The sequence below is a fragment of the Drosophila persimilis genome, unplaced genomic scaffold (genome assembly GCF_003286085.1).
Source record: "Drosophila persimilis strain 14011-0111.01,24,50 unplaced genomic scaffold, DperRS2 tig00000000-arrow-pilon, whole genome shotgun sequence".
NCBI classification, from domain to species: domain Eukaryota; kingdom Metazoa; phylum Arthropoda; class Insecta; order Diptera; family Drosophilidae; genus Drosophila; species Drosophila persimilis.
The window spans coordinates 8,047,975-8,074,438 of record NW_020825288.1 but is presented as its reverse complement, the minus strand read 5'-3'; the positions used below and the strand labels follow the sequence as shown (position 1 = coordinate 8,074,438).

At 40.8% G+C, this 26,464-nt stretch overlaps 3 protein-coding genes across 6 annotated transcripts in view; 2 read left to right on the top strand and 1 right to left on the bottom strand.

The window, feature by feature from the left end:
• LOC6588278 (nuclear pore complex protein DDB_G0274915) overlaps positions 1–16,048 on the bottom strand; it is a 69,317-nt gene extending 53,269 nt beyond the window's left edge. The window contains exon 1 of one of the 3 annotated variants that reach the window (XM_026986503.1): positions 15,443–16,048. In XM_026986503.1, coding sequence (XP_026842304.1) covers positions 15,443–15,859 — 417 coding nt within the window. In that variant the 5' untranslated portion in view covers positions 15,860–16,048. Of the gene's footprint in view, positions 1–5,004; positions 5,156–15,442 lie in introns of those variants that run through there. The other 2 variants (XM_026986513.1, XM_002012877.2) reach the window with 2 other exon arrangements.
• Positions 9,243–10,648, top strand: LOC6588240 (regucalcin). Its single transcript, XM_002012876.2, has 3 exons — positions 9,243–9,311; positions 9,484–10,202; positions 10,265–10,648. The coding sequence occupies exons 2-3, from the start codon at positions 9,484–9,486 to the stop codon at positions 10,455–10,457; spliced, it is 912 nt and encodes a 303-aa protein (XP_002012912.1). The 5' UTR covers positions 9,243–9,311; the 3' UTR covers positions 10,458–10,648.
• A 666-nt stretch (positions 16,049–16,714) lies between the features above and the next one.
• On the top strand, positions 16,715–25,590 carry LOC6588294 (ubiquitin-conjugating enzyme E2-17 kDa). Of its 2 annotated transcripts, XM_002012874.2 has the most exons (6): positions 16,715–16,903; positions 16,982–17,469; positions 20,634–20,697; positions 24,020–24,051; positions 25,124–25,307; positions 25,381–25,590. In XM_002012874.2, the coding sequence occupies exons 2-6, from the start codon at positions 17,446–17,448 to the stop codon at positions 25,518–25,520; spliced, it is 444 nt and encodes a 147-aa protein (XP_002012910.1). In that variant the 5' UTR covers positions 16,715–16,903; positions 16,982–17,445; the 3' UTR covers positions 25,521–25,590. The 2 variants fall into 2 exon arrangements, with proteins under 2 accessions (XP_002012910.1, XP_026842331.1); XM_026986530.1 differs by lacking the exons at positions 16,715–16,903; positions 16,982–17,469 and adding an exon at positions 19,014–19,049.
• Positions 25,591–26,464: the final 874 nt, after the last annotated feature.

Below are 26,464 nucleotides of genomic sequence, written 5' to 3'. Positions count from 1 at the left end.
TGGTGGTGCCTCAAATGAATCTGCAACTCGTTTGAATTGGAAAGTGTTGCCAATTTGCCCGACGATAGCTACGACTGCGATGAGGACTTTAATTGTGCGCTTTATTAGCGCAATTTATGCCCCGACTTGGCTCAATGCTCCCACAGCGACGCCGGCTCCGGCTCCAACGGCTCGTGCTGCTCCATTCAGCAGCTCCAGAGCTCTGGCTCCAGCTCCACCTCCAGCTCCAGCATCGCTTAGAGTTTGATTATTATTTTCAGTGATTGCAATTTTATCTTATTTACGGCAATTACGCTCTAAATTCAATTGTTACGAAATTATGATGATTTATTTCTGTCTGTCTCTCTGTCTGTGTCTGAGTGTAGCTGTGAAACTTTTCAATCGACCCATGCGACAGCCGCATAGAAAGTAGAACAGGGCACGAGAGTGAGAAAAAGCAAACCAAACAATGGCACAAGGCAATGACAAACCCCACCTCCCACACACGAGTACCCATCAAGGCAAGCCGAAAATGAAAACGGAAAAAAACAGCAACAACAGCTGTACAAAAGCCAAGTGATAAAAATTGAACTAAGGCTTCAAATGGTACCCTGTAATTGTGAGGTTGTCGGGGATTTGATTTTACGGAAGAAAGCCGTTCAACGCTTCATTCTACTGATGGTCTTTGATCCATGTATGGACCTTCGTGAAAGCTTCGAAAGCTTTGAACTCAAACCTCATACAATTCCAGTGTTGGTAAATTTCTGCAAGTATTGGTAAAGGTTGTTGCGAGGTCTTTGGTACAGGTAAGGACACTCGTGAAAGCTTCGAAAGCTTTCAACTCAAACCTCATACAATTCCAGTGTTGGTAAATCTTTCTAAGTATTGGTTAAGGTTGTTGAGTGTTCACCAAGTATTCGAATCAGTGTTTTCCAATGGAATTTCGATCTTTAAAGATTTTTGTGAATCAATTATTTATTCCTGTATATAATATCCATTTAATGGGTATCCTTTGATCGACTACTGCCTTCTATGCATATTTTTTTGTTTAGGCAAAAAACTCACATGACAATTGCAACTGCGAAATCATAATAATATTTGACTTAATTTACAAATAAATAAAAAATAAATTGAAGCATATATTATACGCTTTGGCCTGCCCAATCTTGTGCCACTTCCCAGAGGGGTCTCCCCCTACAATGTGTGAAATTTCACAGAGTAACATAGCGACAGAGAAGGGTGCCAGGGGCAGGGTCCTACCAGCCTACAGTTTCGTTGGTTGGCAAATAAAAGTCCAACTTTCGTTGGACTTCAAGGGCAAAAGGTGGCTATATGGTGGTTCTATACTATATTATCTGTTACGACAGCTATGGCCAATGGATTTGCATTTGCATTTGAAACAAACAAAAGGCCATAAACGAGCAAACTGTGCAAATGAGTCAGAAATGAGTACTCTTGAATGGAAATCGAATGCCACCAAAACGACCAAAACAGCTGATTGCTGATAAGAATTCTCGGAATAGCATTTGGCATAATATATTTGTATAATTATAGTAAAACAGATGGTGGCAAAGATCGATTACTAACTGGTAGGATTAATATTTTCCAAGGGTTTTAACTTGGAATTAGTCAAGCTTAAGCTATTTTCTGGGAGCTATTCAAAGCAGTACCCTAATGTAATTGTTTTAAGTTCTTTAATAATTTCATTCTTAAATAATTTAATTCTTAAATAAGCATGAAACGATTACAGTGCCGGACTTAAGTGTTGGCACAACAATAACTTTTCAGTTTCCTTCTGTTTTACAAACTTTTCCATCGAGATTTTTTAAAGAAACATAATTTTATTCCTTACATTTATCCATTTTCTATAAGATTGGCCAATTTTTATAAGCGTGACTTTATTGGATTACAATACATACATATTTAATCGAAATTTAATTTTTAGGAAATATATTTATTTTGAATATGAAATATATTTCTTTTAAATACAAAATATATTTATTTTAAATATGAAATATATTTAACGCATCTACAGGTTGATAAAATATGAATTTAAAAAGGGTTTCTTTGAGGGTTTTTAAGGATGATTCTTACAAGATTTTGTTGCACCACGACCATACATACATATAGTGATATTTTGATCCGGCTTTTAGGCTTTTAATGATAATATTAGAAATATAATTAATGCAAAGAATTATGCCTTAAAATATAGGGAAGGGTTTTAAGGTCTTTTAACGTGTTTTATTAAAACATAATTTCCTAAATTCTTCAGTCATAGTCGATTCAAAGGAAACAAAATTGAATAAATGGGTTTGGGGTTTATGGAAAAGTCTTCTGCTATGGTTACAACACAACCCTTATACAAACCTTATTTCAAAGCTCTGCCAATGCCCAAACATTTTCAATTAGTTTTGCTCTCATTTTCCTCAACTTTGTTCGTATTTTTTTTTTTTTTTTTTCGATAAAGCAATTAGCCATGTAAAGTGGAAAACAAAAGTCGAGGCAGAAACAAGAGAGAGAAAAAAGGAAAGGCAACCATTTTGTTGGAGAACTTAATTAACAGACGGAATGCTCGTGGGCCCGGGAGACCGGGGGCTTGGGTCTGTGAAGCCAGTCTTCAATTTTTGTAGCTTTGAATGGAGTCTCGCCCTGACCAAATCGCTTTGGCGACAAATTTCACCGCTATACAAAAGAAATATTTAAACAAACAAAACAACAAATGGCTGAAAACGCGTATGAAAACGCAGTCAAAAACAATTAAAAATGCCAACAGAGCACAGAGCAATGCAAAAGTCAAACAAAAACGTCGGACACGGACAGGCAGTAAAAAAGATTGTTTAAATATAGGCAACAATGTGTGTGTGTACACCGACAATCAGATACAGATACACAGATACAGATACAGATACAGAACGAGTTGAATAACAATAATTGCTATATGGCCCACAGACTGATCCAAGGGAGTAGAACCCAACGGAACATGCGAGAAGGGATACGCCCTACTTAGGGCAGTGCAAGAGCAAGAAGATGTGCCCCTCATGCACACGCCATGTCTGTTGTTTGTGCCATTCTCGAGCATTCTCTCTAGAGTCTCGAACCGAGCATCGATGCGAGGCCTCATGTAACCCAATAAAATTCTCAAAATTACTAAATATTAATAAAAATAAATGGATTTGTAACTACTACAAATCATATTATTTTTTCCATTCCAACTTGTATTTTTTTTTGAATCGATAAGCTTTATTCCAAGGAAAATCCCCGCGTCTGCTTGTCGTCTGTTTTATACAGAAATCTACAGCAAAAATACCACAAATATGCACTCTATAAAGCCCGCATGGATATGCCTGCACTTGAGTTCCCATCAGAACCAGACAACCAGCAGCTCCACCTCCAGCTTTAGCTCCAGATCCATCTCGTGTGCTTCGAACCGAGTCAAGACCGTGCATAATCAATGCGAGATTCGAGAGCAATCCAAGAGAACTCTAGGGCAAGACAGGCGACTAGACCATAATAACAGTCTTTTTTTTTTGGATCACTAAACGGAGTCCCACCATCTCCGAGAGCGGGCAACGACAACAACAAAGACAAACAAATGATTGTGTTGTAACAATTAAAAATTAACCAGTAGTTAGTTGTTGCTTAATTAACAAGATAAACACAGCAGCGGAGGCCACCGCTGGTAGGAGGCAGGAGGCAGAAGGCAACGTTGTCGTGGTCATTCCATAGCTTGTCTGTATAATTAGCCAAGTGAATGCAAAAGAAGGTTAACACGAGCGGGAGAGCGAGAGACAGGCAAGGAGTGACTAAGAGAGGGAGCGAGAGGGGGGTGGTTTAAGTACAGTGCAAAAAATAACATCATGCAGGCAGGCGCCCTCCCCCTCCTGGAATGGGTCAAATTATTTCTGTTGGGTAAGGTTATTACTGGGATGCGGGTGCTACACGTACCCAGATACTCGTGTGTGGATTCGAGGTGGTTGAACTCGGAATTTGAACCCTTCAGTTCAATGGAAAGAATGATTTATATGGGTTTGAATTTTACATTAAATATTATGTATTATGTATTGGAAAAGGTAATACAATTTTGAAAAGGCCATAAATATTAATGGAATAAATGAGAATACACATGAAAAGTGGTTGAAGGATTTTGCTTTAGTGTGGGGTTCCAATATTTGTCATTCGCTGCACAAATTTCCCATAAGAGAAAGGAACTTCTAGCCATCGAAGTGGTACGAAAATACTGACTTTTTTTAGAGTTCATGAAAAATACTAAAACTTAGGAAAGTTCTTTAAGTAAAATATTAGTAAATTTAGTAGGGAATTTTAAATCCCTTCGAAATCTCTCTTTTTTCTTTCCGCCAAAACATGGAATTTTTATTTTAAGATTTAAAAATAAACCAACTTAAAAGTAAAAAAAGAAAAGTACATAGAATGGAAATCCCCTTAAAATTGCTCTTTTTTCTTCCCCACAGAGAAATGGAATTCTTTTTTTCATTTAAAAAAAAGAAACTTAAAAAAAAATAGTAAAAATAGATGGAATGGAATTTGTAAACCTTTATTTTCACATAATTTTATAAAAAATATTGGGTTTTTTTAAGTTTTTAGAGGATTTTTTAGATAATGTTTTTGGATGATATTTTTTAGGGGTTTTAGATGTCTTAAGATACGGAATGCTTTATATTGACATAAATAGAAGTTATTTACCCCTCTTCCCTTTAAAGATTTGGTTTAAAAAACCAAAAGCCAACAATTTTTAGAGAGGAAACCCCTCTGTTTTTCTTTCACCCAAAACCAGACCCAAGTATGACTAACTTCCAAACTTCTTAAAGAGCCAACCAAAAATCAAGGAAACTAAGTTTCGGTCGAAATAAATAAACCTCTTAGTCAGAGGGAATCAAAAAAGAAAAATCGCCTCCCAAGAGCCGAAATCCGATTTAAAGTGACTCGGACTTCCGGCCAGCATGGAAACGATTGATATGGCAAGAATTCAATCTATCAAAACCACAGATGGACTGGGAAGATACGCACCATTTATCTAGTTAAATCTCATTGAAAGCGGGTCTCGGCGAGAATGTTGAGGCCGCACTGTGGCATGCCACTGCTGATTCTGATGGTTGATTAATCCAAAATGAAGGCGTATCTTTTTTTGGTGTGTCTCTGATATGTCACAAAAACACACACACAAAGATAAATATGTAGCTATCTTTTTTTTTTAAATTTCTTTTTTCTCCTTTTTGATCTTCTGTTGTATAAGAAATTTCACTTTTTTTTTGCGTTTTGTGTGGGGTTTCGTAATCTACGTAACTTTCAACTTAATAGAGTGGCAAAACGATTTTTGTATATATTTAATTTAGTATGCAAAACGAGAGCACAGATACGGCTGGCACTCTGTCACGCTCTCTCGCGAAAATGTAGAACGCGATCGAAGCGCGTCTTTGTAACAGATGCACACACGCACGCACACAAATACAGATACAGATGCAGACACAGACACGCATACGCACGCGCTGGGGCCTGTGATTCAGATTACGCAGAATCTTCTCTCTCTTCTGAGACACACGTGTCGCACACCGAATGTATCTCGCAGATACACCACTGCAGTATCTAGACAAAAATTAACAACAATGCGTTATCGCGTTTAGCGCGGCCCCAGATCGGATCGAGATCGGGGATTTTCGTAACTAACGTAATTTTTGTTGAATTTCGAAAAAAATGCAACACTACTTTTTCTGTTTGTTGTTTATTGTTGGCCGCGGCCCGAGTTAGTTATGGGGCGGCAAGGCCGTGTTTTCAAAAGAGCTCCCGTTCGAATGTTGCTCGGCCACAAGTTGCTGGAAAACTACTCATGTTGCCGAGAGAAACACACAAAAGAAGGTATGGGCAGCAGGCAAAACGCTCCAGCAAATTGCAATGCATGCCAGCCAGAGCTCACCCCGTTTCTCAACATGCTGTGGTGTATAGAGTGATCGCGTGTTAGCAACATTGCCCATACCTTTCCATAGCCCCCTAACAAATCCATATTCCAAAGAGAGTAAAGATTAGGTTTATTTAGAATACTGATGACATGCTGAAATATTTCTAATTATATTGAAATACTGAAGAAATGATTTTCACTGCTCAGCAACAAAGCGCAAACTTGAGCAGGGCGCACTCTCATTTGAGCTGCCAGCTGTGCGGCGCTGAATATCCAAGAGAGCGTAAGCCAGCGAGAGAGAGAGAGGGAAATTTGAGTGAAATTCTCGCTAACTGCTAGCCCTGGCAACTAGCGCTCGAGTCTGGCCATGACTCATGAGTGGAACAGAGACAAAAGAAACTTTTGAGTGGTATGAAACAAAATTGAACTTTCCAACAAAAACTTTTTTGTTTTCTAAAAAACACATTTGTTTGAAGTTATTTATTTTGCAAAATTATATTTGTTATTTGCTGTGTTTAATTATGATTTTGAGTGTTTGTTTAATCAGCGAGCTGAATAAAGAGCTTCCAGCTGGAGAGAGCGAAAGAGAGCTAGCTGTCTAAGAGAGTGAGAGAGCTAAGAGCTTTGTCTTGTTGGGTGATTGGGGATCATATCATAAGACCTTCATGCAATGCTTACACTTGGCTCCTGGTCTTCTTATTGTTTATTTACGCACTTTGTTTGTTCAATGCATTTAATTTGTAGGTAAACATTTGCCCCTTTCGGGCGCCCGCTTAGATGCAATCAATTACAGATAATTAGTAGGAGCCTTCGGCGGAGTGCCCAAGAAAGAAGAAATAAAGAAATCAAACGAAGGCAGCCGCGTAATGTGTGGCAAAGGGTAATGCACTGGCACACGGAGAACCAGAACAGATAGCCATAGCAACTGGGTACAGGGGTTGCTCGATAAAAACAAACAACAAACCTCAGATTTGAGAGAGGAAAATATTGCCTACAAAAGGTACAAAGAACCCAATTTGTACAATATTAAATGGAATTCCACAAATATTTCATACCAGATCCATCGTATTATTCTTCTTGTTGAGCGTCTACTGTGCCTCATTAGTTTTTATTATGGTGTTGATGTTGCAGTTCCATATGGAGGCAGACAAGACATCAGCCATCGCCATCTACCATCAGAGCCATGGACAAGTACAGCAAAGACTCGGACCAAACAAGACAACGCTCGAGTGACCCACTGTCCACTGGCAACGGCCTTTCTTATCTCTCTCACTCGCACTCTTGGCTTAATTACACGCAAAGGCGAGCAGAAAAAGAAGGAGACCTAAAGAGACACACACTCGCACACGAGAGACGAGACTCCTCCACTTGAGTGCGAGTGGGACACATGAAGGGCACACAACACAAACTCAAACAGAACGGTTGCCATGGCTTTACCGCAAAAGGTTTAATCAATGACCCGTTCGTTCGCTCTCTCTCTCTCTCGCTCTCTGTCTCTTAAGGGTGTGTGTGTGTGTGTGAACCCCTACTTGAGTCTCGCATTTTGTTGTTTATTTATGGAAAATTGATAAGACAATCATCGTACGCTTAAGCCCTTGGTTTTATTGCCTATTATTCATTTCCATATACATTTTAATTGCCTTGCCCTGTCATGGCTACCCATATCACCACAAAGACTAGACCTCACGGCAAACAATCCTTGCACAGAAATACATACATATCATATCCATGTTTTTATCGTATCTATGGACACACTTTTACGATCTGCATATCTCTGGTGTACACACTGAAACCATAAAATGTGTGAAGAAATGCTTTGACTGTGATTATTCAAAGGCAGACAAATTTTTGCATAAGATAAAAAAATACAGTGCTACAGTGAAGACTCTGCTTGGGGACAGGGACCAGAAATTGTGCAATTCCGAGAATTTCGCATTTCCGTGATGATGGAACAGTATCGTACGAATATTAAACCCTTAAAAAGATAAGCTTTCCTAAATAAAAAAACTTCTTTAAGCAAAAGATACAGTCCCATCAAAGCGTATAAATAAGAGCACATTTTTGATCCTTCTGGAACGATTCAAACTTAGGTCTAGCTTCGATCCCACAGATAGCATAAATATGATCAGTCACAGCTTACATTCAGCTCTCTTTCCTGCATGTTCGCCTTCGGATCGGCTAACGCGTCGCGCGTCATGCGGCAGCGCCCCTCGGACTGCGTTTTGCCTGGGATCCGCGCGTAACAAACTTCACGGGCCACTTGACGGTGCACTAATGACATCGACATTGAAAGATACAGTCATTGCTTGTCAACGTCCTAGAAATTTCCAGCGTAACGCAGGTTTATCTCCAAGCTCCTGTGAAGGAGCCTTCAGACGGTTGCCTGCAGACCTCTTCTTCTACTATTGCTATTCTGATATTCTGATTTTTGCTATTTTCTGATAATAGCTTAAGTTAGAAGTAAGTTAGTCTAGCCTGATAAGGATTTTTGATTCCTTTGGCGAATAAACAATTAAAATCGAAATCTATGGCATCTGAAGTTTTGAAGATACGAAAAATCTGTTAATGTTGAATCATAGAGTATAATCCTAGCCACTTGATTGCAAAAGGCTCATTATTATAGTCGGAAAGCACGAAAAACTTGAAGCGCAAATGTCCCTTGGCTGTTTGAACACCTGGCTTTTCGAATAATACGAATGCTAGAGCAACGGGCTCTTGAAAGAAGACTAATCGGTTAAATATAGAGAAACTGAGTACGGAGTATTAAAGTGCACATTATTGATCCCTTTGGAAGTGTCCAAAGTGAGATCTATGTTGCTGCGACCCCATAGATTGCACCATCCTCCCCTCAAAGTCCGCGCCTACATTCCAAAGCGAATACCCGGCAGATATGGGTTTCCTACTCTGATCTGTTAGTACATAAGGATTAAGAGGTTTACTTTCCATACACATCTCCCTATGATATTCGACTCAAATCTGCGGGAGCGAGCAAGGCGCGTGAGTCGGGGGTCGAAGCGGGTGCTTACCCCCTAGTACTTTACAAATAATTGTAGTAATAATCTCAACTTGGATTGCATTGAATAATAAACTATATTTAAAGTAAATGCCATAGAATCTCAGCTCGTTTGGCGAGTCTTCGCTGTCGTGACTGGGTGGAAAGTGCCTGTCATCAACGTTTAAGGTTTTGCACCTCAATAATTAATTAAAGTCAAGTGTGTTTGTGTGCGTTTCAGGTTATCAGATGATAGCCGGTGTACAGACTAGTTCTAGCAGCAGAGAAGCTTATCATTTTTAGCACGAATGAGTGTGGAATGCTGGCAGTATAAAAACATTTCTAATAAACCGGCCTCGATTCAGTTCGAAAGCGTTAGCGGAACGCAAAGTATTCAACGGTTCTCCCACACACAATAAAATCTCAAAGGTAGAGAGAGAGTTTAATTATATTTAAATGTATCTGAAGCATATAATTTGTATATAGAGGATTTATAATAGCTTCCATTTGTTTGTCAATCAAAAAAACAATGTAGAATCCGTTGGGAAATGGAAAAATACAAAGCAATTGTGAATACATATTCGCTTATCAATTATTCCAGATGTCCTACAAAGTAGAAGCACTGCCCGACTCGTATGCCGGCCTGGGCGAGGGTCCCCACTGGGATGTGGACCGCCAGAGCCTGTACTACGTGGACCTGGAGGTGGGCTTCATCCATCGCTACGACTTCAAGCAGAACAAGGTGTACAAGGCCCAGATCGAGGGCGAGACATTCGCCTCCTTCATTCTGCCCATCGAGAACAGGCCGCAGGAGTTTGCGGTCGGCTGCAACCGGCGCTGTGTCGTCGTCCAGTGGGACGGCGTTGCCACCGTGGCCAAGGTCCTGCGCGTCCTGTTCGAGGTGCAGCCTGGCTTGGAGGACAATCGCATCAACGATGCCAAGACCGATCCTAAAGGACGCTTTGTGGGCGGCACCATGTGCTGCTCGGGCGACATCTTCACGCAGTGGAAGGGCGAGCTCTACAACTGGCAGGCTGGCGGCCAGGTCACCAAGATCCGGGGCGAGGTGGGCATCTCCAATGGCCTGGCCTGGGACGTGAAGGCCAAGAAGTTCTACTTCATTGACACCAACACGCACGAGGTCGTGGCCTACGACTACAATGTGGACACCGGTGCGGTGGCCAATCCCAAGGTGGTCTTCGATCTCAGGAAGATCCGACCCAATACACCGCTCTATCCCGATGGCATGACCATCGACACCGAGGGCAACATCTATGTGGCCACCTTCAATGGTGGTTCCGTCTTCAAGGTGAATCCAAGGTGAGTCTTTGCCCACAAATAACCAGAGATTCCAGATAATTCATTCCGTATTCCCCCCCCAGCTCTGGTAAGATCCTGCTGGAGATCAAAATCCCCACCACGCAGATCACCTCAGTGGCCTTCGGGGGCCCCCAGCTGGACATTCTCTTTGTGACGACGGCCAACAAGTTCGATCAGCCCGTCCCCGCTGGCACCACCTACAAGGTGACCGGCCTCAATGCCAAGGGCCTGCCCGGTGTCCCCCTGAAGATCTAGATTAGATTACATATATATTATATATGTATATAAAACGAATTCAATTAAATGTGGTAGATTTTTGATAAACGGACAACAGTGATAAAGTGCAACCCCTTCTTCCATCAGAAGCCAGGTGTTCAAGGAGCCAAAGATGCTTTGCTTCGTGTGGTCTAAAGATGGAACTAATTTTAATATATTTCTTGAAGTTTTTGATGATTTGTCAAAGGATTCCACTGAGGAATCAACTGTGGAAAGTGGAAATCAATTTATTTCTATAAAACTTTAGCCTTATCTATTTTTCAGAACTTTTAAATCTCCAGGGGAATTCGTTATATGGAAAAATCTTGGTATAGAAATCATTTTTGCATCATATTTTATAGAAAACTTCGTTGTATGGAAAAAAGTTCTTAATAGAGAAGTTCGACTGTACATAGCCAAGTCTTCTAATTATTTTACACACGACTGTATTCAGGCGCTTGACAAAAAGCTGTTTGCTACCGAAGCTCGGGCCCGAGACTGCAAAAACAAACTTCAAGAAATAGGTGCGATCAGGGGCGTAATCAGGATGTGTGATTTTTAAGCGTAACATTTTAATGTTATATCTTTTTTTAAGGATTTTCAAATATGCAGGGAAAATTATATACAAATTTTTTTCTAAGGGGCCCTTATGCCCATGCACTGATGTAAATTTTTAAAATTAAACTCACTTCATAAATATTTCTTTGATCCCAGAAATCACTGTTTTCGAAGACCTTTAACCCCTGTGAATGCTCAAAATAAAACAAATCAAAATCCTATAAACATATGAACAATTTTGAGGCCAAAATTCATGTAGTACTATCGCCCCAAAAAGGTAGATAAGTGAGAACCACTTCAGACACCAAAAGCATATATTTTTTGTGGTGAAATTGATCTATCGGTAGGTGGAGCACGCCCTTGGCGCCTATTTCTGAAGGACAAATGATTTTGAGAGAGAGAGAGAGTTTTGGGCATTTATTGGAGCACTCTTAAAGCAATATGTAGTACCATTATTATTACTTAATTGGCCAGAACAGATACCAAGATGGTCTAGAGGGGGCTTGTACTTCAAAGTTTTTTTTCTCGGGCGGCATCTAATCTATGGCAATCATCAGATTGTTGACGTATATATTTTTTACTATATTTACAGACATAAAGTCGAATAAAAGTTATCTTTTTAGTCGTAGCTTCAATCCCTAAAAATGGTATGCATATATTTACCGATTCAATGGTAAAATATGGGGTCCCCAAAGCAAATATTTGTTCTACTTTATCTAATCACAAAATTCAGCCTTTAACCTCTTCGATAACACAACAATTTGTGGGAAAAATCAGGGATTAAGCAGTTATTAATTAAATATATATAATTTCGATATAGAGAGCAGAAAAACCAGGAGTCGCGGCACAAGTATCGCGACACCCAGTACTCCCTTTCTATATATCGAAAATTTATCTGCTCTTCCATTCGAAAGCCAGGTGTTCAAACAGCCAAAAAAAAACAGATTTTCTGCCAATTGTTTTGATTAATTCTCGCCATAATAATGATCCGATTGCCATGTGATTCTGCAATCAAGTATATATGACCATTCTTTATGAATGTTCAACGTTATGGCCATTTTACGGTGCGAAAATCTAACGCTGGGTATTGCTAGGTACTGGCGTTGGACTCCCCTTACTATCCCAGATATTTAAGCTTCTTCTTTCCGTTCTTTTCACGCACTTGCGGATGTCAGAATGGCTCAAAATCCTAGGCATAGGAAGCACCACCGAAGGGATTGGCCTTCCATCTGGTGCACAAATGTAGTCTTGTAGTCGAGACCTCTTGGGTTTACCCTTGAGTTTTCGACTATCTTTAAAGACCTTTTGCTTAAACATAGCCTCAATATCTTTCCCCATGACTGTACCTCTACACTGATCTCATAAACCCCCCGGGTACACAAAAAATCATCAAATAGAACCGATAAATATTACAATTAATGATTGTTGAATGCAAAGGGGATTAAGTAGAAAATTCCAATTAAATCTTTATTTCTGAAGTAGAAAATAAATAAATGAGACATGGTAATTGATCAAAAAAATATTTTATTTATCAAATGCGAAATAATTAATGTCTATAATATTAAATCGCAGAAGGCCCACAAATCGAAATTGATTTAGCCCCAATAAATAATAAACTCATGTATACTCGAATTTGTGGTAATTGAAAGAGGGCAAAGGATGGGATTGTAAAGTGAAATGTAAACATCTGAGGAGGTTCCCACCCCCCCCCCCCACCCCCTCCCCGAACAGCTACGCAATCAAAAGTATTTCCAGAGAAAGGGCGGGGGGACCCGAAGATGGGAAGATCGTTGGCACACAATTGTTTGCGCTGCACCCAAAACAACTGTCTCCACAAAATATATATGTATATGGGTAATAAAAGATACATTTATTCAGATACAGATACAGTATCCATATGCGCATTGTTTGACGACACGAGAGAACGCCGCACACAGATACCCAGCCATAGATACAGATACATATGGCAGCAATAAACATAAGGAAAGACGAGAGCTGGGGCCTGGGGTTTGGGGCCTGGGGCTTGGGGTCCGGTGGGACTCTCGGAGAAGCGCTTCGCTCCGTGGAACCTGCCACTTAAACCGCAATCAGAAACAAAATTGATTTAAATTTTGAAAATGTAAACAACACCCCCGACCCCCCCTCTCACCATCCCTTCTATGACATGTGTGGCAGGGGGCGGGGGCAGCGCAATTGTGTAACAACAACAAAGACAAAGGCAAAGGCAATCCAGTGCCAGTTCAGGGCCACGGATACATGCAGTACAGTGCGTATCGGCAGTGTAAGAACAGTATAGTTACTATATACTATAGTAACAAAATATAGTATACATATGTACATATAATAATAATTTAAACTTTGGAAAGCAGAACAAATTTATTAAATAAAATACATTAAAAAAAAATATAATAAATATATAATAATAATAAAAATATATAACAACTTTCGGGTGTCACGGGGAATTTGTATACGATCTCTATAGATTTTTATCGATTTTCCATCAAATAAATATTTCATATTTTTTGAAGAAAATCGTACTATCGGTTTTCCATTAGGGATATTGATGAATAATTCTTTATAGACCGGGAAAAAGTCACTTATCGTGTTGGATCCTCTACCAAAAAGAGGCATCAATGAATACCAAAAATACAGATACATAGAATCTCAAAAACCTTAAAGAAAAAAAATCTATTGCTTGCTTAAAATAGAATAAAATTCTTGATAATACTTCGAATATAATTTTTTTTCCCCTTCCCTAAAATACGCTTCTGCCAGAACTGCCTTATGTTTTCCACACGCACTGTACGGCCATAGGAAATGCCGCCCACGAACATTCCATATCACACATCGAATGGGGAATGTTTGCTGCATGCTGCATGCATCCAGTGGATCCAGCCACACCCACTAAGGGGCAACTCTTTCGTTTGAGAGCCCCCACGCTAGAAAGCGTGGTAGAAAGTGTCAAACGATCTGATCGTTAAAAATATGAAAAGAAAGCCACGATAATAAAAATCAAATAAAAAGTAGCTTAAAAAGCAGATTTATTCTGGTTTTAATTGAATTAATAAAATTATACGAATTATGAATTATATAAGGGGAAAAAAGGTGTTTCGGAGGGGGGGAAACAAATTTTATTTTTATACGGAAAATATGCCATATATTTATTATAATTAAATTCCATTATTCTCGTCGCATATTTCTCTATATAAAATGGAACAGAAAATGAAATCTAAGGATCCTTAAAAAAAATTACTTTAACAAGGAGACGCACTTTTGGTCTACATTTTCGTTAATATTCCGAATGATATATACGGTGACAGCAATATCTGCTGTTTTAAGAGCTTTTCAATAGCAATTTTCATAAGAAAATTATTTTTTTCGATAAATGAAACAATTTTCTATAAGATTGGCTAATTTTTCTAAGCGTGACTTTCTTGCATAATTTTGTACAATTTTTTAAACGAAAAATGGTCTAAAATTTCGCCGTAGAAATATATAACACTGAAATTTCTAGAAAATTATATAAAAATCGTACCCATCTATTCCTATCCATATAGTCCCCCAAAAAGATATCCCCACCATAAATAAATCATTATCAAAATGGCACTACTTTTAGCAAAACAAATCTCTCTCCCTCTTTTCCAGCGACTACCAGAAAAAACCAAATTGCCGAAAAGAAAACCAAAACCCACTAAAATACCGCAAATTTTTTGTTTGAGCTTTTGGGGGGGGGGGGGGGGGGGGGCTTTTGTTGTCTGCTAATGAAGCTTATGAGCAGCGCACAAGTCGCGACTCACTGGGCTGCAACAAAAGCAACAAAAACAACAACCACAGGCACAAGTGAAGCGTTGCAGTAGAGGGGAGGGGGGACACAGACAGAGAGAGAGAGAGAGGAGTAGTATGGAGAGAAGGAACCGCAATCACAACAAAAGGAGAGCGCTTTTGCCCAGTCAATGGCTGCACCTGTAACCACCAAAGCATATGGCCCCTCCCTCCCACTCCTACCCTCTCTTGTGGTTCTGCCTGTCTCTCTCTCTCTCTGCGTACGAGACAAAGCACAGTTAGGCTGGGCTTTGGCGGTTGGTTCATTAATGTCTGACACGTTTGAGCGATCACCAAAACAACGTAAGCCATTCCCTTGTTGCTTTTGTTGTATATACTATGATTAACATTAAAAACGCATCTGATTCTGCAAACAGCCAGAAACAGAGACAGAGAGAGAGGGAGAGAGCGAAGCCAAGCAGAACTATAGATTAATGTAGAATTATAAATGCATAAATGGCACGAACCCCAACAGCCATCCAAAAAAAAAATACCTGCAACGGAAGCGATCAATTACGTAAAACGGAGAACGCAAAGAGAGCCAGAGAGCTGGTGTTCTCTCTCTCTCTCTCTCTCTCGCCGTGGGAGACAGATAGGACACTTACCTTTTGAATGAAGGCAGCCGCCTCCCGGGCCACACCCACACCGTCCGCCGAGCTGGCGTGTGTCGACGGTGACGTTGCGTAGACGAAGAGGGGCAGGGAATTGAAATTACGTAAAAATCCCACACTGTTAGACTCCGGTTTGTCCTTAAAGCGGCGGCAGAACAGCAGCTGTTTGTTGCAGGCAGCGGCCGAGGCCAGCAGAGGCAGCAGCGTTGGCGTTGACGTTGGCGGGGGCAATTTGGGGTCTTTTTCTGCTTCTGCTGCTACAGTTGATTCTTCTGCTCCTCTTATGGGTATTGTCGTTGTTGTTGTAGCGGTAGATTCTTCCGTCTTTGTCGCCTTGGACGCCATTGACGTATCGCTATGCTGTTCTGCTGTTGTTTTAGTTGTTGTTGTTGTTGTTGTTGCTGTTGGCATGACTACGCGTACTATAAAACGGTACTTGCACTCTTTTGGACGTGGACGTGGGCGTGGGCGTACAGCTGCAGGCGTCCTTTCTTGTTGTTGTACTTTGTTGTTGTTGGTTGTCTTAGGGCGGCAGCGGCGGCATCATCCTCAAGCTGCCGCATGTTGCACAAACACACACACGAACGCACACAAAGCGAATGCACTTTAATTATCTACACGAAATATCGCACAAAGATCCACCAGACACGGGGGCCAGCAGCAGCAGCACGCACATTTTTTTGCACAAAAAGAAGAGTGGAATGGAGAATAGAATATATATATTTATGTGTGGAAATGCACGAAAAAGGTCGTCTCTCGCAAACGAAGCCGAAAGCAGAGCGACAGAGATGGTAGGAGAGTGTGTGTGAGAGGGAGATAGTGTGCGAACGACAGAACGAAGGCAGTGCAAAAATAGGCCTGGCATGCGGTACATAGACTCTTTGTGGTGGCCCAACGTTAGTTAACCGGGTTGGGTCCTTATATATGCGTTAGTTACCGTCGAATTACTTGATTAAAAAGCACTTTTTGTTTAAAATATTTTGCAGACCGTCACAGTGTGACCAAAGTTGATCAGCCTAGCGAAATACCGACAAAAATACCAGCAAAGGCGAGACCAATCGATACATCGATCACACAAAAAATTCAGACAGTGCTGTAAGACGAAGCATTATCATTTATTATTGAATTATATTTCAAAGGTCGCCCTTCTATGTGAGTAAAAATCCACAAAAATTAATAAACGCAGTAAGCATATAAAAACATAGCTTCTCTACATCAATTGTTCCAAATTTTTCAGTTACTACATTCCGGCAGCCGTCGACAAGCGGTGTGCCACCCCTACTTTTACAATTCGAACATTTTGTGCGCTAGCAATACCGAAAATAGGATTCCAACTCCCATAGAAGCGCCAAAACAACGGAAAACTCTAGTCGCTGCCGGAAAGCTTGCCACGTGCGTGTGTGCAATTGCAATTCAACTAGAAAGGAATTATTTGTTTGTTATTCGGGGCAAAAAGTAAATATTTTTTGGAACATTCATAATTATCTGGTGGTGGCGTTGCCAGCTAACTGTATCGCCTCTCTTCTCTTGCAGATATAATTCATAAGGCGTTTCACCACACGACTACAACACTACACGTACAACTGTCTCTGTCACGCGCAAGCCTTTCAGACTGCTGTTCGCATCGTGTCGGTCGCTCTTTTGCTCTGTTCGTTCGGTCCGCCTGGCCAGCATTGATTGAAATCGAGTCAAAAAAAAAATAATCGTCGCCGTAGTCTTCGTCGGGTCGCCGTTTACACGCGCCAGAGCCAGTGCCAGAGCTGCAATATTTCGAGACAAGGGACACAAATTATAAGCAAAGCAGAGCAAATTCAAGTGGAGCGCAGCTCAGCCTTTGTGTTTCGTTTATTTTCCAGCGATTTTAGACACAAGTTCGGTTCCGTTTTCGACTCGATAAAAGAAGAACAAAAGAATCCGCGAACGAGCCAGAGCCACACAGACCAACCAAACACTCACACTCACACAACCAAACCAGAAAATCAAATTTCAATCAGAAAATGGCGTTAAAAAGAATCAATAAGGTATGTGAAAAAAAAAAACAAAAATTCTACAGAAAGCATTTAGCAGCATGAAAAGTTGACAGAATAGCAAATATATATGTGAACAGAAATTTTATGCAAGAAATGTGAAACGTAGAAAGAAGGCACACACACGAAGAGGAAGAGAAAACGATACGAAACGAAAACGTGCAAAAAGGCGAACGTAAAGGGAAAAATGGGCGATGACGGTGTGCATTAATTACTGCGCCAGCAAATAAAAAACAAGTTTAGTTTTTAGTTGTGTTCCGATTGGGAAAAGAAATGGCCTAGGATCGGATCGGTTTGTCCTCTGGAGACGGGTGGCGGATGCGGGCGGGATTGATCCTGCTGTGAGAGTGTAGTGGCAACGTGTGCGGGAGTAGTGCAGTCATCGTTTCCGTTACACATGCATTCGAGCGTGTGTATGCTAAAGTGCAATGCAAATGCAAATGCAGTGTTTGCGTGTGCGTGCGTGTGAGCCGGGCACCTGGACGCATTAATGTAACTGAAGCATACCCTATAGCTCCACGATGTTACCCAATACACGCTATATACATAGCAGGGCACACTCTACGCGCACAAATACACACACACACACACACGTACACTCGCGCGCTCTCCACTCTGTACGGATGTGTGTGTGCCAGCGCCGCAGAAAGATCCAGCAAAAAATAAAACAGCAAAAAGAAGCGTATAAAATTAACCTAACCCTACTTTTGCGCTGATAATTCAGAAATAGTGTTGCCCATGCATATATATACATATATACAAATATATATATATATATATGTATATCTACACACGCACACAAATGTACAGACTTCTATATACAATGTCAATGTAGTATGCATAGGTGATTGCAGTGGTCGTCGTGGTAGTACATACAAAGTATGTGTGTGGCGAGTCAATTTCGATAATTATTTTTAAACTAGTGGGCTCCGTCCTTGTCCAGCAAAGCAATGTTTTCGCATTGGAATAATACAAATTAAGCAGCAACTGCAGCGCGGAGTGGAGTGTGGAACATGGAGCATGCAATGCGCCTGCTGCTCATTTTCCCCTGATGGTCTATGTACATATCCCCCCGTTCGACTTTAGCACGTAGCATTTGCCTCGCTCTCGCTCATTAGAGAGAGCACCCGGAGTACACCCCTTGCAAGAGAGCGCTTGCTCGCTGCCGGCTCTAAAGGTTGCTGCGTTTGCTGGGGATATTCCGATTTTTGTGCAATATCAGTCGAAATTAACTTTTGTCAGGCAGCCAAATTGTATTAACATTTCGATTTGAGTGGTTCTTGCAGCCGGTTATCATAGTCATACCCCCACAAATACACACGCGAACAGTTTCTCGCCATTGATAGAGCCATCCCGTTCTGACACTCGCTTCTCGCTTTGGTCGACGACAGCTGGTTGCTTTCGCCTCTTTCTCGCTTCTTACGACAAAGCGAATGGGGCAGAGCCAAGAGTGTCGTTTGTGTGCGTTAGTTAGTGTTGAGAAACGCTGCTTGCCCGCAAAGGGGCCCAAATAATTAGTTATAAATTATAGTTAAACATAATTTACATATAAAATGGCTACTTTATTGTTAAAAGTGAGTTCCGTTCCTGCCTAGGCCTGTGCTGTGTATTATGTGAATAACGCTGTGTGTATACCTGCGCTCGTTTTGCGGCTGTGTGTTTGTGTGTGTGTGTGCGGGTCTGCTGACTGTCTCGTCGTTGACGCAGCTTAAGCAACAAAAGCAGCGCTGCTGACGCCGCCACCAGCGTCACAGCGCGTCATGGCCATTGAGTTTTTCTTTATTATAAACTTTATTTGTACATAAATAAAAATGAAATGGCGAGATATGTGGAAGGAAAAATCAGGAAGTAAAATTGTACTCATTCACGCCCCCAGGAGGTGTTTTCCTCCCGCCCCACTTTACCCTTCCCTCCCCTCTGCTGTGACTTCTTCAAGGTTCGCTCTCTTTTGCTGCTAGCTGTGGCCTCAATTGCCCAAAAAAGAACGAAATCTGCAAATGTGGGAATAAAACCAACCAAAGACCAGCCAGCTCTTTCGCACATGGTTTAAACGCTGATCAAGCTGTTCTCTCTCGCTCTCTCGCTCTCAATCCATCTGTGTCCTCTCTTGAAGTACGTGTTTGTTTGTGTGCTTGTGTTTGTTAGTTTTGTTTTTATTTCTCTCGTACATATGTGTATGTATGACTCATGCAATGAAAGTCGCTCCACTTTGGCCGCGGCGTTGGCGTCTCATAAATGTTACCGTTTCTTAGGTTTTTCTTTCTTTGTAATTTATTTTTGCTCAACAGGTACAAGACGGGATGAGTAAGAGTGAGTGAGTGAGTGAGTGAGTGCGTGTGAGAGTGGGCGAGAGTGTCAGGCCCAGCAGCAACCTGCACCTTCAAAAAAAATATTAATATATAAGACAAGTGTTGTTGTTGTTTTTGTTAGGCAGCTATTTTTGTTATCTTCCCCGCCGCAAATATTTCTTGCTTCTGTAACGTCACAAAGAGAGCCACAGCAGAACATGTAAAAAGAAAGACAACATTTTGGGGTGCCGTTACACATTAACACACGGCTACATATGTATGTACATGTGAGATGTTCTTTCCATCCTCCACCACCACCCCTGAGCCCTTGTTGTTCGTGTGCTTGTGCTACCTTTTCACAGCACAGCTCATCTTTATTTCTTCGTTTTCCGTTTTTTTCGCTTTTTGCCGGTTTACTTTGCACCGCATTCTCTCTCGGGCAGCCTGTGTGTGTGTGTGTGTGCGCCCCCAGTTGGCAGCTGTGCTAGCTATGGATGGCGGGGGTCGTAGGGTTGGGAGAACATCAGCCGCTCAGCTGTGTGCGTGCGCGAGTGCGACAGAGACAGGGGATGCATTACAAAGCCTGGCGACTGGCAGAGAGGAAAGCAAGAGAGAGAGAGAGAGCGCACCATTTGGTTCGGGCCAACGAACTTGATTTTTCGCCTCTCTTCTGGCTGGCCTGGCTCTGCCACGGGCCCGAACTGTCGTCTTCACATATAAAAATATTTATATTTTCAAAATGTGTTCAAAAATTCATTCAAATGGCGACAGAACATGCAGCACTATTCACATTTTACATATGTACAATCCTTCTATATACTATACCAACCATATACTAATCTATTGTTAATTGCTTCCTTTTGTTTATAGGAACTGCAAGATCTGGGCAGAGATCCACCTGCACAATGTTCAGCCGGACCAGTTGGAGACGATTGTAAGTATTCTACAAAGATCTGTATATGGAGACCTCATGCCCCCCCGAAACGTACTGGAGATTTAACAACGGTAGAAGACAGGCAAAGATAGATTATAGCCGGAAAGAGGCAGCCTATAAGTGGGTTAAGGAGAGTACAGTGTAGATGTATCTTTACTCCTTCTAAGGTGTTGCCATACCTTGCCTTACAAAACAGTTGTCTTGGAATATACCCTCCTAATTAATGGCTATACTCAAATACTATCGATTGAGCATCCACGTCATGGAATCGCTACGTGACTAGGCAGTTATTGTGTGTTTTTTTTTCTATTGTTGTTTGCTTTTCTATTTGTGGGCCCCACATATTGCTTTTGGTTTATGCTAATTTCTGTATTGCCGACGCTTCAACAGCTGATCGCTCAAAGTCGGACTCCAACAACAGTTTCCATTGCCTGTACATACATAGCGGTACAGTACGCGAACTACTGTTATTGAAAACTGTGCGAAAGACACGGAGGGTCGCTCTCCAATGACGTCATATAAAAGTGAAATCGTGTAATTACATCGCATTGCCGAAGGTGATGAATGGTTGGTTGGTTGGTTGGTTGGGATGGTGTGGGTGTAGAAACAGCTGCAAATATATATTTTTATGACTGTACCTACGACAAGCACTAAAGAAAGAGTAACTTTTAAAGTTAGTTTTTTCCATCTGAAACCACAAAAAGGTGTACACTTATTACAGATATTAGGAAATTTAACATTAATTATTGGAAATTTGTTAAATTTTCTTTATATAGGCTCTGTAGAGCTTTCCCCATCCTTCTAGTGTCCTATCCTTTTAGAACATTAATGTGTGTTACCGTCGAACTTCTCTGTGAGGAACTTCCGTACAATGAAGTTTTCTATATCAAGAATTTCGTTTCGGAATATCCCGCACAAATAAATTCTATATTACGATATATCCCCTTGAGATTTTCTATATAGAAGTTTGACTGTATAGTCCATAAGTTCAAGTCCATAAATATGATCTATTGCCAATTTTCCTTTAGGTCTTTGTCGATCTTTTAGTGTCTATTTGGTTGAGAATTTATGGCAATAGATTCGCCTATATCTGAATCCTTTCTTTTTATGATCTTCGTTTCTCATTTCCGCGATTCCAGATAACACATGATTCAGTGCCACAAATCAAGTAAAACTATGAATAATATCAATTGTCATCGTTTACAGATAATTATGGTCGATTATTAAGCGATTTCACTCAATTTCTATCATCAATATTTAATCGTCTATTCAAATTAGTGTCTGTGTGTGTGTGTGTGTGAATATATATAGATTGTATATGCGAAAATCGCTTCCGTTACTGCTTATCAGGTGGTCTTGCATTTTTCACTCGCCTTATCATCATTATTATCAGTATTTTATTCGGAAAGTGCGCTCATTCGCTCAAGACCCCAACCCAACCCGTACTGGGCCCTTCGCAAAAAGTTTCCAAGTCGAGGGGGGAAAAAACAAAAGAAATTCAATGAAGGGGCGGGGCTTCAAATGCCTGCTGCCCCACCCCCACTCCTCCCCACATCTGTGTGTGGTTTGTGGACGGGTGTCTTCAATGTATTTATTTACTTAGAGTTTTATATATATTTTAGATCGTATTTTAACACGAGACTGCCACTAAAGTCTAAAGTGATGATCGCAGTCTTAGGCAGGAAGAAATAGATCTCCAAAAGTTCTTAACTTCAGAGATAACTTCATATATTTGACTTTCGATGCTTCCTTGCTCTGAGATCTATGCTTGAAAATTTGAAAAACAAAATGCATGTCGTGTGCGTGATGAGGCGTTTTACTGCTCAATTGGAGTCTCGGTTATCAGTTTTTGTTGAAAATCCAAAAAACCATTGAATTGATTCTTTCACGATCTCCTCTAAAGCTAGAGGATTTATTACCTCGCAGTAATTTCTTCGCCCGCCCAAAATTTATTGATTATTAGCCAAGTGGCGACAAGGCTCTAAATAAATAAAAGAAAGAAGCGGCCCTGTCCAGCTCCGACTCCAGGCCAGGTTCTAACTGAAAAACGAGCCATGATTTGTGTAATTATGGTTTCCGGTCAGAAGAAGAGGAGGAGCTGGAGGACAAGGTTGGTGGGGGAGGGGAGCTGCTGCAGCTGGGGCAGAACGTCCCAGTTCTCAGCGGTTTGGTTAGAGAAGGTTTTTCTTCTGTTCTTCTGCATGCGACGACACAACGGACTCGCCCTGGGTCCCCGGGGTCCCTGGGATGACATTGACAGTAGAGTAGAGCGGCGCGCAGTAGCTCTGGCCATGGGGCTGGGGCCTGCTCGTGTCTCTCTGTCTCTCTGTCCGTCTGTCTGCCTGTCTGCCTGTGTTCGAACGAGATAGCAAGCTGCTGGTGTTGCCAGTTGTCGGTGCCAAGGCTCTTTGGCTCTGGCATTGTTTGTTTTTGTTCTTCATACACGGGGCAACGCCAAAGAGCGTGCCAATGAGAGAGGCACAACTAGAGAGAGAGAGAGTGGGAGAGAGAGAGAAGGGTGCGGGGCGGTACGGTGCAATGCAGTTGCTGCTGCATTTGTTTTTGGTAATGAGCGAGCGAGTTGGGCAACACCACCACACATACAGTGAAATGTGGCTAATGGGGGACTTGAGTGGAAAATTTATTGGAAATAATAGTCGTTATTTGTTCCTCAAGGTCGATTAATGAGACCTACAGAGGGGACAAATTATAAAGAAAGTTATTAAATTAATTAGAAGGAATATCTTGAACATCAACAATCTCTATAGGGCTAAAAATCATTGGGCCAAATAAATAAATAAAATATATTCTAATTTATTTTATTTACAAAACATTTTATAATTTATTTTATTTTTAATATATATTTATATTTAATATATTACATGTATTTTATATAAATATATTTTATTTTTTATAAAATTGTGTTGTAAATAATATTTATAGCCATGGCGCCTCAAGGGCGGCCTTCAGGATAAAAAAAATACAGGCAGTGTGAGAGTGATAAATATAGGTTTAATTAGATTAGATTCAGTGTTGGTAAACGACGTTTTGTCAACTAGTTTACCGCTTTGGCACATGCCATATCCGTCTTTCAGTCTAGATTTCTCAGTCCCAATTTCTGTGCCTTCCTTCTTGCGAATGCCCACTGTTTCAAGGCCCTGCCTCCCCCCACACAAAAAAAAAACACAAATACCACTTCTCCATAGTGCGATTGCATTTTGTACCCATGTATTTGCTCCAAGTACTCGGCCATTATCTGCTCTAATGCGTATTTATCAATGTTTGACTAATGTATCTATATTTTTTTCCTTCTCTTTTACAGTGTTTCACTGGCAAGCTACAATAATGGGCCCGGTAAGAGGAATGCCACACAACAGATCGGATCAGATCAGATCAGATCATGGCTCTATCAAGCAAATATGTCGTTTGATTGATTCAAGAAGATTTAAACTAATTGTCTTGTTGTTTTTGCAGTTGAAGTTCGGATAGAACAGAACACTCGGGAAAATGGGAATCAGAAGCGTGGCAAATCACAAAGACTATAGACAATCCATAGGCCAGTCTGTTGTTAGACAGACCTTAGATCTGTGTAAACTTGTAGAAGATATCTGAGAAGGATTATGTTTAGTATACTCTCCTAATGATGTTTGTGCCAAGCATAACTTTGTTAAACTTTGTTAGCCTCCAAGGCTTCCCGGAAGCGCAAAGTAGGGCCTCTACAGCCTCTATTTCATCATCGTTTTTATGTGAAACATCGACGGAAGTCTTGGAGGAAGAAAGCCCGTATCTCGTGGCTAAGCGGTCGATGTTATAGTGGCATGCTGAGACTCCTGTCAGTGCTGGCACTGTTCTTGGAAATTAGTCATGTATTATTTATATAGCAGACATGCTCTTGGAAATATGAGTAGCAAGAATATATTGACACATATTCTATGAAGCTATAGCTGTAGAAGCTCTAGGAAAAGTAATGCCTCGATTCTCGAGGACTTTAAAATCCCCGAAACACTGCCGCGACGGTTCACACCCCCCTATCCGGACAACTAAGGGCCATACTGGCCTATGTGGGGACCCGCTGAGGCCCGTCCGAGTCAACCTAACCTCACATAATGCATAAAGCCAGAGATCAAAGTGATCTGCATATATAATAAACAAATGCATATTCTATTCGAATATATACTGAAGATTATAGCCCAGAGAGGTAGTAATTCCTTAGGGATTAATGGCCTAAACGTTAGTCTAAACAAATTTTGAGTACTACGTAGTTGTTCGATAGGGTTTTGAAGGCACTTTCATTAAGTTCAACTAAAATCATTTCATTCTTTATTTCAACGTACAAAATCAACAAGACAAAATATTAGTTTTTTTCTTTGAAAATATTTGAGAAATTCTTTACTAACTTCTGTTTATCATTTGTAATCTTTTGCAGCCGGACAGCCCTTATCAAGGAGGTGTATTCTTCTTAACTATACATTTTCCAACAGACTATCCCTTTAAGCCACCAAAAGTGGCTTTTACAACGCGCATATACCATCCAAACATCAACAGCAATGGATCGATTTGTCTCGATATATTAAGATCTCAGTGGTCGCCAGCATTAACTATTTCAAAAGGTATCGTATTACAGAATCTTTACTGAATTTTGTGGAATACTAAATCGAATTTCTTCTCTCTATTTGTTTGCAGTCTTATTATCAATTTGCTCTCTACTCTGTGATCCCAATCCAGACGATCCGCTTGTTCCAGAGATTGCCCGAATATATAAAACCGATCGGGAAAAATATAATGAGCTGGCACGAGAGTGGACTAGAAAGTATGCTATGTGATGCGTTCCAGATTGCAGTCCAACAAAAACAATAACAGCAACAACAACAGCAACAACATCAGCAACAACAACAGCAGCAACAACAACAACAAAAACAACAAAAGCAGCAGCAGCCAACACAACACCAACACCAACAACAACAATTTGCAAAAATAGTCAAAAAAACCCAAGGGAATGGATCAGCTGCAGCCGCAATTTTGTTATTACTGGCAACAGCCGCCGGGCGGTTGACCACAAGAACAACTTCAATAGCAACAACAACAGCAACAGCAACAATATCAGCAGGAGCTGCGGCTACAGCAAAAACAACAACAACAACAACAACATCCGAATTTGCAGTCAACCCAACAAAAGAAATAACCGTTACACCAACAAGATCTGGAACAACAACAACAACACCAATGGCAGCAACTTGAAATTGCGCCCCTGCCGCTGCCGCCGCCTCCGCCTGAGTGGCAGCATTCAAATCAACAAAAACAATAGCCGCCACAAGGGGAACGAGGGTCGTGCAGCAGTAGCAGAAGGAACACCAACACCAACACCAACAACATCGGCGGCATCAGCAGATTGGTGGAAGCAGACTGGGGACTCTTGGATCTGGTACTGGTACTGGGAATGAGAGGGTAGTGTTTGACCGAACATCAGAAGCAGCAGCAAACGGCGCAGAGCAGCAGCAACACAGAAATAAATGGAAATAATTTAATAATAATTACTGAGAAAAAAAATTATGTAAGCATTAAACATTAAAAGCTAGACAGCTACCAACAACACAGCATCAAACATAATAAGTTTAAATACAAAGAAAAACAAAACTACAAATAAAAAATCAGCTGGAAAAATTATTATTATTATTATATTATATTTAAAGAACCGGAAAAATAAAAATTACAAAAATTCAATTTCAACATCAAAGAACTCAAAACAGAAACACCGCCATTGTGGACG

Coding starts and splice junctions, on each gene's coding strand:
- LOC6588240 (XM_002012876.2), top strand. CDS start 9,484: ATGTCCTACAAAGTAGAAGCACTGCCCGACTCGTATGCCGGCCTGGGC. Junction 10,203..10,264: donor GTCTTCAAGGTGAATCCAAG/GTGAGTCTTTGC, acceptor TTCCCCCCCCAG/CTCTGGTAAGATCCTGCTGG.
- LOC6588294 (XM_002012874.2), top strand. CDS start 17,446: ATGGCGTTAAAAAGAATCAATAAG. Junction 24,052..25,123: donor AAGCTACAATAATGGGCCCG/GTAAGAGGAATG, acceptor AATCTTTTGCAG/CCGGACAGCCCTTATCAAGG. Junction 25,308..25,380: donor AGCATTAACTATTTCAAAAG/GTATCGTATTAC, acceptor ATTTGTTTGCAG/TCTTATTATCAATTTGCTCT.